This window comes from Sinohyriopsis cumingii, chromosome 15 (assembly GCF_028554795.1).
Source record: "Sinohyriopsis cumingii isolate HCF-2022 chromosome 15, ASM2855479v2, whole genome shotgun sequence".
Taxonomy (NCBI): domain Eukaryota; kingdom Metazoa; phylum Mollusca; class Bivalvia; order Unionida; family Unionidae; genus Sinohyriopsis; species Sinohyriopsis cumingii.
In genome coordinates, this window is record NC_142975.1 from 107,762,916 (window position 1) to 107,774,290 (window position 11,375).

General features: G+C 36.2%; 1 protein-coding gene across 2 annotated transcripts; it reads right to left on the minus strand.

The window, feature by feature from the left end:
- Nucleotides 1-301: 301 nt before the first annotated feature.
- LOC149782440 (uncharacterized) lies at nucleotides 302-8,094 on the minus strand. 2 transcript variants are annotated; one of them, XM_089933843.1, is made up of 4 exons: nucleotides 7,895-8,094; nucleotides 4,115-7,088; nucleotides 1,619-1,818; nucleotides 302-1,073 (listed from the first exon to the last, which is right to left on the minus strand). In XM_089933843.1, exons 2-4 carry the CDS (start codon nucleotides 6,310-6,312, stop codon nucleotides 505-507), a joined length of 2,967 nt encoding a protein of 988 aa, XP_089789969.1. In that variant the 5' UTR covers nucleotides 6,313-7,088; nucleotides 7,895-8,094; the 3' UTR covers nucleotides 302-504. The 2 variants fall into 2 exon arrangements, with proteins under 2 accessions (XP_089789969.1, XP_089789970.1); XM_089933844.1 differs by lacking the exon at nucleotides 7,895-8,094 and adding an exon at nucleotides 7,555-7,858.
- Nucleotides 8,095-11,375: the final 3,281 nt, after the last annotated feature.

The window sequence follows — 11,375 nt, forward strand, 5'->3', positions numbered from 1 at the left end:
ATATCCCACTGTTTACTTTTTAAGAACGTTTCGCGAACCCCCACCTCCTATTTCAACGCCTTTCATGGGTTGCAAAATGAAGTCAAAGTTAATCATGCATTTTTCTAGGAGCTTAAAAGCAGTATTTTGACGAACCGATGACGCACGACGAAACTAGTGCCATTGGATAATTTTACATGGTTCCGTGACCAAATTATTTATTGGTATGATATTTTTTTTAAAGTACTTTCAATAAAAAGGCGGGAAATATGTATAACATTGGTTCAATATTCTTTGATCAACAGATGACAAGTGTTATAACTGTAGATTTGTGTCAGTTTTAATTTTATTTGCGAAGAAGGGTAAGTTGTTTTTTCTGAATGTATTTGAACGCAACATTTTTAGGTCAGATTCAGTATTCTAAAGTTCAATATAATGAATTCGCTTTAGACTTAATGTTCTGCCCCTGACCTTGAGTTTTATTTCTCTTGTCACTGCATTTCACTGCATTACTGACAAATGATGTCATGATCTTTGATATCGGTGGCAGCACGAGTAGAAAAGAATTTGAAAAATCACGTGCAGGATCAAGCCTATCGGTATGACCGCCAGGCAGTAAATCCTATATTGCTCCTCCTCAGTCTGCCAGCTTTTGAGACCCTTGCACAACACAAGACCCGCAAATACAAAATTTTCCCCGTACGTCAGTACGTAATAAAAGACCATTCTGTATTTAGACTTATTACACTTGAGATTAATAAAGCAAATTACCAAAACATAACTGAAAAATAACTTAAACAAAACTCTAAAATGCTTCGAGTAAGCCACCCCTTCCAACGAAGGATTCTGCTTCTGAATCCACAGTAGCATGATTATGAAGTGAATAATTAATAACAGACTCCAGCGTTTAAAATAGCTTTCAAACAGAGTTATGCTTGTTATTCGCGCAGAAATCTCGCAAAATCTCGCAAGGAATATCAAAACTTGTGCCGTTATGGTGATGTGCCGACCTTCTGGAAGAGCTGCCTTGTTGTGCATGTAGGAGGAAACAACTGTCCAAGAAATCCCAGCCACCGAAGCCACCAGACTCACCACTGAAACAGGGAAATGTATCGATACGTTATAACGTCCACAACGTTATAAGGTAGTGGAAAAGTTTACTAAAAAGAGCATGTTTGCTGGAAAAGACTGAACTTTCATAAAATACAAAGTCTTAATAGCTGATCTTCTTCTGCAAGAAAAGATCTCTGTAGACTCAAGCACTGAGACTATCCAATGAATTTACCATGAAAATGTATTCTTATAAGATTATCTGATTGGCAATCTGATCACTTCGTTCATAAATCCATGAAAATAATTTCCATCGCTCGTAATAAAGGAGTTGCAAACTCTCTTCATTTTTTATATTATTTTTATTAAAATAGAGAGGTCAGCCTGTTATAAATGACAGGAAATGCACTACACAATCTGTTCCAGAACTACAGAACAAAGCCTACATATTGATCCTGTTCCTTCTTCTAGAAAAGAAAAGTGACAAATAAACCAACTCTTTTATCAACAAAAAAACAATAGATTTAGACGCAGCATGAACCACGTAAATGGTGAATAGAAGCCATTGGTTTTTATATAGTGCTTGTACCTTTTTCTGTCTCGAGTGGTTGGTTGAACATGAAAATGAAGTACAGCTGCAAAAAGGACTGCGGTGCGGACTCTGTAGCGGCATAGATTAAATCCAGTAGTTTGTAATCGCGTTTTTCTTCCAATGCACGTAGATGATGGTAAATGGCATTTGGACCATTCTGGTGGCTCTTGATCACGTGATAGATGTATTCGCAACACCTAACAAATTCAAAACATTTACATGAATAATTTTTGACAGAAAGTATACATTTTCCAAACTTTATTGTTGTTGACATCGCTATAATATGTTAAACGTGGTTCTTTTTAATAAATGAGATGCCCTTGATATATGTTAGACTATGAATACTTGGATTGATTGAAGTCATTTTACTTTGCTACATACTGGTTAAGTGACATGAACTATGTTGATAAAAATATGCCATTAACACACATATCGATTGACATGTACGTGTATGTGTGTGTTACAGTGGGATTTTTTAACGTAGCTTTAATAGTTTTTTTAGTCATATCACTACGATGTCTGTAGTGTGGCAGTTATAGTGATGTCTAGCACTGGGGAATCATGCCGCAGACATATGTAGCATGATATCCTACCAGGCCGACCAGTCCTAACACTAGACTCTTAATGCTGAGCGCCTAGCAAGGCAGCTATTAGTACCATTTTTGTGAGTAAGACTAAGCTAATAACACGTCAATAGATTGACTTGTATGTAAAACTAGGCTAATAAGACATCTATGAATTAACTTGAATATACAACTGGGTTAATAACACATCCATAAATTGACTTGTATGTAAACAACATCTGGCTTGCCAAATGACAGTGACAAATATTTCATTTCAATTATGCAGTAATACACCAACATATCTGGTAAATAAACATAATGTATCTCACTATGCAGTGGTGTGGATCAGCCATGAACGATTTCTTTTTAAAACTTTTTTAATACAGTCAAGGCAATATAACTGAGGTTAACAGAAATGTCACATTCAATACTGAAAGGGACAAGGAACAAACACAAACTACAAAATGTCACAATCAATATTGAAAAGGAATAGGAACAAACACAAACTACAAAATGTCACAATCAATATTGAAAAGGAATAGGAACAAACACAAACTACAAAATGTCACAATCAACATTGAAAAGGAATAGGAACAAACACAAACTACAAAATGTCACAATCAACATTGAAAAGGAACAGGAACAAACATAAACTACAAAATGTCACAATCAACATTGAAAAGGAATAGGAACAAACACAAACTACAAAATGTCACAATCAACATTGAAAAGGAATAGGAACAAACACAAACTACAAAATGTCACAATCAATATTGAAAAGGAATAGAAACAAACACAAACTACAAAATGTCACAAACAATATTGAAAAGGAACAGGAACAAACATAAACTACAAAATGTCACAATCAACATTGAAAAGGAATAGGAACAAACACAAACTACAAAATGTCACAATCAATATTGAAAAGGAATAGAAACAAACACAAACTACAAAATGTCACAAACAATATTGAAAAGGAACAGGAACAAACATAAACTACAAAATGTCACAATCAACATTGAAAAGGAATAGGAACAAACACAAACTACAAAATGTCACAATCAACATTGAAAAGGAATAGGAACAAAGACAAAACTAAACATTGTCACAATAAATAATGATAGGGACAAACACAAAACTGTATCATGTCACAATCAATATTGAAAAGGAATAGGAACAAACAGAAACTATAAAATGTCACAATCAATATTGAAAAGGAATAGGAACAAACACAAACTACAAAATGTCACAATCAACATTGAAAAGGAATAGGAACAAACACAAAACTAAACATTGTCACAATAAATAATGATCGGGACAAACACAAAACTGTATCATGTCAAAATCAATATTGAACATGACTAGGAACAAACACAAAACAATATTTGATTGCTGACGCAATGAATCTTTTGCAACGGACACACATAGTGCGTTGAAAACTCGCATTTCCCCTCTTTTAATATTTATATTTATAACAGATCCGCTTTGTTCTTACAATTTTCTCTTTAACTATCAACATTTAAATCAATTACTACTTGACACATTGTCAGTTCACACTTACGGTATATAAAATTGGGATTTATTGTATGTAAACTATCACTAAGATATATCTAGTCAATTTGTACAAGTGTGTGTGTGTGTGTGTGTGTGTGTGTGTGATATGGACTTTTAACGTAGCTTTAACAATCTTTCAGTCATATCGCTACGATGGCTGCAGTGTGACAGTTTATCGTAACTACAAGTTTGTGTAAATTTCCACATAAAATATAAAGACATAGTAGATTTTTTTATCACATTTCAAATTTAAAATAAACCTTAACGAATATTATATATAATAGCTACTCTTAAAATTGCATTTCCAGTCCCGCTTCAAATAATCAAAGATACTAAAATGTGATATGTGTTTGCGCCTGTGGCTTCAAATACTTACCGAAAGACACGTCCCAAGGACATAATTCCAACGAAAATTCTGAACCCCACCCAGACTTTACTGCTATGGGAGCAAGCAGAATGGTGCGTTGTGATGAAACCGAACGTGTTTATTTTCATTTGACATTGGATGTCAGGGCACACTGGGGTCTTGTCACGTGAATAAACATGCTTGTCCTGTAAATTAATAGTTTTGTGCTGTGAATGAGCAGACTTGTCATCTGAGCTAATATGTATGTCCTGTGAATGAATAGGCTTATCCTGTGAATGAGCAGACTTGTCGTCTGAATGAATACGCATGTCCTGTGAATGCACAGACCTGTCGTCTGAGTTAATAAGCATGTCCTGTGAATGAACCAACTTGTCATCTGACTTAATAGGCATGTCCTGTGAACGAATAGGCTTGTCCGTTGAATTGATACACTTGTTCTGTGTGTTAATATTCAACTTCTCTGACGAAAATTGCTCGGGAAAATGTTGATCCTCTTCACGCTTTAATTTTGTACATTCTTGTAAAACGTGGCTACATATGTGACGTGTGTTCTGCAGAGGTCGTCCTGACTTTTGAGAACTTGATGAGCACTTCTCCTCTTTGCTATCACTGGATTTGTTGCTCGTGCTTATCTGAGACGTTCGACTAGTATACCTTAATGAAATATCATACGTGTTATCTTGAAGATTGTCATGCCCGTATAGATTCAACGTTTCCTCTCCTTCACTGTGAGATGATGCCGCCCAATTAGTACAACATACACCTTGTTCGACTTCTTGAGACTGGTCATGTGACGTGTTCTGCGTAGTTTCTTCTAAAAAGTATTTGGATTTCTGATATGTTTCCCATGTAGAATTTTGCGATTTATATTGGGTCTTATTTAACATTTCCTTTCCTCTGCACCCACTACTCGTGACATTTTCAACATAACTAGAGAACTCGTATTTCACGCAATCCCGAGAGTCGCGCCGTGTGTCATCTTCATTGGTATTCTGCACCTCGCTGTGTAAAGCGCACTGTGAGAAACTATCAGAAAGTTTATTCAAATGATCGTGGTAGAACCAGTACAGGTCAACTACAGTACAAACTATAGCTGGTCCTATGATAAACGCTACAGTAACCGCGAAGAGTTCAAATTCTTTTTTAATTAGATACCTATGAGCCAACATGATATCAGTGCCCCAGTCCGCAAGAAACAGTACAATTGAGATGATCGTAAATGTAACACTGTTACGCACATTTAGAGTAGATCTGAACTGCAATTCTTCATGCTGCTTTTGAACCTGTCCATCTTCAGGCGTCTCCAGTTTTGAAGATATGACACTTACTTTTGAGCTTGTCAAACTTATGTTGGATGACGTCAGATTGGATGATGATTCGCCGAAATAATTGCCTGATCGACGGATCCGAACATATCCTTCTCTTTGATCGGAGCCAATTAATATACCCGATACAGAACTAGATTTGTTGCTAATTTCAGGCCCATGGTAAGAACGTGGTCGAGGGACTTGGTTATTACGCATTTTTAGACATGGATCCAATTGGTCATAGGTGTGGCGTCGTATAAAAAGATTTAAATCTGGTGAACTCAACATCGGTCCATGCATAGCGTCTTTAGTCCAATCGGATTCTGTCTGCAATGTGACTTGGCCATTAGTATAACCCAGATGTAATATTGATGGCCGAGCTTCTTGGTAAGGTATTGCTTCACCTGTCATATTTTCTAATGGATCCTGAACTTCATTTGAGACCGTTGAACAGCTAGAAAGAAGACTCTTCGTTGGGCACGTGATGTTCTTTCCATCTATCACGTAACATACATTGGGATCATTCTGAATGTTAACTGTGTGATACGATTCAGGTAAAACGTTCAAGATTGGTCCCATTGGGTCATAGTCCTTCTGATGCTCTGTCTGACAGCTAATGTTTGGATGTAATGTGTTCAATGCATATTTACGATGCGTGGTGATTTCTGGGTGTCCATTTTGCAGTACCGTCTTAATTTCGTCATTTGTGGTATCAACTGACTGAAACTGATAGTCAAAAGATCCCGACTCATCAGACCCTTTCCGTTCCTTAAACACTGTGAGGTGGGACATAGCGATGGAATCTTTACCAAATGTCGCATCCTCATGATAGTTCGTAAAAGGAATTGAACAGTGCACTGTTTCGGTCATATCAGTTATGTCGCTTTTATTTTTGGTCATGTCTTCGTTCCGCTAGTTTTCAGTCTACAACCGTTACCCATTGGTAACTAAATCCGGTTCCCAAATGCGTGGTTATATATGAAAACACATACTACTCGCTAATCCTTGATTTATGAATCTCGTCACCAGATTACAACTGGCAGACTGGTCGTAGGTTCAGAACAGCTTGGGGTTGTGATGCGAATGTTACATCTCCCGTGTATCTTCAGAGTTCGCTGAACCCCTGATTATTTTCTTTTGCCTTCATTAATGTCTACTAATTAAGTACAAACGAGTAGGTAACCAGGCTACTTTAAAGAGTATGAATCATTGTCGACTACTTTTCCACTTCAGTTTCTTACGTCAGTATGGATGCTGTCTATCTATGCATTATATTATATCGGATATAGCTTTTGAAACTGCTTACGTGCTATCGCGTACATAAAGGAAACGTATTGTCAAATTACTGGCCTGTATTTCTCGTATACAGCTTAAAGTTTGTACTAAATATAGTTCTCTCTTGGACTGGCTCATGCGCTATAATTATGAAAAGATATTTTCACAAAACTTCCAACATTTATAATGACATTGGGAATACCCATCGCTAATGAAAGTTATAATGGAATGTATGTTCTCACCCCGAATCAATCAAATATTTTGCAAGGAAACTCAGACTTAACTGGTGAGATTTCGTGAAAGCATGTTGACTGCTCTTTTTCTCAGTGAAACGAGAGGTGCCACTCCAAAGGTGAATTATATTTTTGTGAGGAAGTCAGGGGTGTCCGGGTTTGATTTATCTGCAACGAAAAGGAGAACTGTCACGATTATAGACGGAAATGTGCTTTATTAAACGAAAATAACATGTTATATCTAAAATCAGATATGGTAATAAAGATAACATTATTCTACTTAATTAAGGACTACCAACTTCATATTGTTCTAGAATTCTATATTTGAAATATTAAAAAAATATTTACTATTTGTCAAAATAACTAATAACTAATATCTTAAAATGTATACAGTTTTGAACGTTAGACCATAATGCAGAAATATCACTTTCAAGATACGAAGAAATAGTTTCCAAACTAGTTATCGTGTATTGAAGTGGGAAGCTTAAAATGTTTACAACAACAACAATTAATATTATAATGACAACAATAATGACCAAATTAGACAGTTATCAGTCCTATGCGGACATAACATACGAGAAAAGAATTCTAAATTTATTTTACCAAAAACAAACTGGCAAAATTTAGAACTTACAAAGAATAAGATAATTTAGTACATGTAAACAAGAGAAGAAATGATTTTCTGGATCCGTGCCTGATGTTTAATTGCTGCTTTGTGAAAAATTGTCACAAATTCATGCGACTTTCTGGATCCGTGCCTGATATGTAATTGCGAAACAGTCACACATTCATGCGTTCACACCGCGATTAACTGAATGTAATTTTCTCTACTGTTTAATAACGCTGATCTAAGACAATCAGTAGAAAAATCCATCCGATGTTGTCAAATATTACCGCCGATGACATTATTCGATGCAAGCATGTGTTCACTTTTTTCAACTATTCAAAGGGATATAATGGTAGAGCAAACCAACCAAAGCGAATGAATCATGGCCGTTCCTTTAGGAAAACTGTAGGTCATTCTCGGGTACGTCATCAACCTCGTCACTGAATTTATACGAGAGAAGCCCACTTCTCAGCAGAGCTCCGAGAAAAATGAAACACTATCGGCTGTTCGTTTTCTTTTTAAAGCTGCATGTCAGTAAAAATAAAACATGACATGAATAAAGACTGGAATATGAAGACCTTTCAAACATCTATAGGAATGATTTTTAAGTGACAGCTTCCGTCTTACTTGTATTTGAGAAGAGGTCGCCGGATGCTAGCTCTCACCTTCACACGGTTTTTGAGACTAGACACAGTTAACAGGGAAAACTGCGAACAAGCCGTGTATTGTGCAATCAATGTATATACACGTTGGCTGTTGACCAAGATCCATTCGATAAGTGTAGGCCCGACACAGTCCATTTGGAGCAATGAACCGTAACCAGATTACCGTCTGGAAAATAATCGCTCTAGTTGGTTTTGTGTTTATGTCGAATGATGACACGGAGAATGATTAGAGTGTTTGATTAATATTATTTCCACTACTCTAAACCAGCAGAAATGCAGACAACTATGTCCTTTTTCGCATCGGATGTCGATCACAGGAATATTCCTTAGTATATAGGTCAGACCACCAATTATTTTATTATATATTGCCTACGTGTATTTCTGCAAGCTGAACTGAAACTAACATTCCAATCATATCAGGATTCCTAGGGTTGACAGTGACAGTATAGTACATTATTTCACACTAAAACTTGTCAGGTGTTACCCTGCAGTATAGTATAATATTACACGCTAAAACTGTACAGGTGTTACCCTGCAGTATAGTACAATATTACACTCTAAAACGTGATAGGTGTTACCCTGCAGTATAGTATAATATTGCACGCTAAAACTTGACCAGTGTTACCCTGCAGTATAGTACAATATTAAACGCTAAAACTTGACAGGTGTTACTCTGCAGTATAGTATAATGTTACACTCTAAAACTTGACAGGTGTTACCCTGCAGTATAGTACAATATTACATGCTAAAACTTGGCAGGTGTTACCTTGCAGTATAGTACAATATTAAACGCTAAAACTTGACAGGTGATACCCTGCAGTATAGTACAATATTACACGCTAAAACTTGGCAGGTGATACCCTGCAGTATAGTATAATATTACACGCTAAAACTTGACAAGTGTCACCCTGCAGTATAGTACAATATTACACGCTAAAACTTGACAGGCTAAGAATGGCAGTTGATCAAAGCCAAATGAGGTCATGATTCCATTTTCGGGTAAATAAAAACATAGTTCTTGACCATATTTCGTACTTACTTTACCTGCGCACTTCCACCACACTGCTTTCACAGCCACAACAAAAGGCATCTCAAAATAAATAATAATTCCTTCCCAATCAATCCTTGATATCTATCAGTCCCTGTCATGAATGTTTCAGAGGAAAAGGCACAGCCAAACACCACCTCTATATTTAAATACAACAACTTACATCAACACAAAACCGGAAACATTTTATTCTGGTCTGACCACTCTTACAGCCTGTCAGATGAAGAAAATACAACCATTTAAACCGATATCACGCCATAACAATGCGTTACTAATGAGAAATAATAAGGGAACTTTTCATTAAAGTCAAATAATAAATTCTTCACTTACGGAGCAAAATGTCAGCATACCTAATAATGATAAATGACTGCTTATTTTCGGCTACCGACATGAGAGTACAGTATTTCAAATTGCAATGGAAAGAAAACCGTTACAGAATTTCATCCCAAACAAGGTTATATATTTAATGTAATCGCAAATATGAAACCATGCCTAGTTGCCAAGTCTTTGACAAAATTGAAAACTGGGAGTCATTTAATCTTTTCATAAAATTGTAACTAAAATTTTAAAATATAAATGTATATTCTGAAATCCTTTCAACTTGTAATTTGCCAAAAGATGCGCAAGAATAAACTAACACAAGTCACCTACACGACTGCTAGCTTAGATCACCTGCCGAATGCACAAACTCATTAATCGACTAATAATGTGTAAATTAAAAGCTAGAAACCCTTCGCTAGCATATTAATGTTTGAACTGTTAACACGAAAGGTGATCAAAATATCATAACCTACACACTTCAAGAAGGTTTGAGTTCCATATAACAGAATCATGAAGATTCCAAAACGCCGAAACCTTAAAGCGAATCATGCAGAGTTAATTGCATCGTCCCATCGACCTGTCGGAAGTATTCAGACGAGACATCCAAATCCTGACATCAATCTAATAACAGCCAATCCTGATCCACATACTCAGGACGCTTAGGTGCTTAGCGTAACATATTTTATTTTTCTGTGGGTGAGTATTGCGTCCCAAGATATTCCCGGTGCTGAATAATAACATACTGGGTCAAGTCCGTAGTTATCGGCGCTGACATCTCTGAAATTTTCAAATATATCCGCGAGCAGCAACACATCTGTGATGATATACAGATCATGAATGACACCAAAGTTTTTACAGTCGAAATCATTCCAAATTTGATGAGCGTAAGAATCGTCGTCGTCGCTAACACTTTCAAGATTTAATCGAGAGTAAAAACTTTCCCTGTCAGATTTGTTTCATTAAATCTACTCCAGTCGTGAAGATGTTACGGTGGAATGCTTCCTTTTCTTGTATGTAAATTTATTTTGTCACCGACATGATCCGTCAAATTATCAAACTTTCCACATCCTTTCACGAGTTCGTCTAATTATGCCGCCATAAACTGGAGATTATTACTAAATCTCAACTTGCCGAGTGTTACAGACGTATACTTTTCTGCATTGTCTGGAATGCATTTTACTTTATCGTTATTATATCTTTGTTGCCGAATGCTTCGTTGATTATATGAGACTCGTATCCACGGAAATTATGTGCGAAAACATCAACAAAATCTGGTGTGGTATATTTTAAATAACATTTGTCATGAGTTTGACAGCGATACTTACCTGTAATATGACAGTGATCTTTTACTCAATCTTAAGTCGTAAACGTCTGCTCGCAAATATGACATGTTTTTGCTGAAGAAAATTATGTTTCTTGTTTTATTGTAAACGGTTTAATTTCGCTTTCATGCTGAGCAACACCATCATGGCATCAACCTCGCTAACGAGATTTTTCAACAACCACAGGGAAGGATTTTCTCCACGATAAAGTTTAACAGTTTTTGATAAACATTTAGCGACATTACATATAACTTTGTATGCGACCCCACATGGAACATGTTCTAGCAGTTTTCTTACAGAAGATTTATCTGGATTATTTTGTACTCCTAGAACCAGAACCGGCTCAACATTGTAGCAGATTATTAAAGGAACTTTCATCTTATATCTGTAATTCGTGAACTGCAATATTTTTTAATATTTACCTGTCATAGATATTCGTTTTATGTTAGAACAATATTCTAGGTGCCGATCTAATACCAGGTGGGACTTACA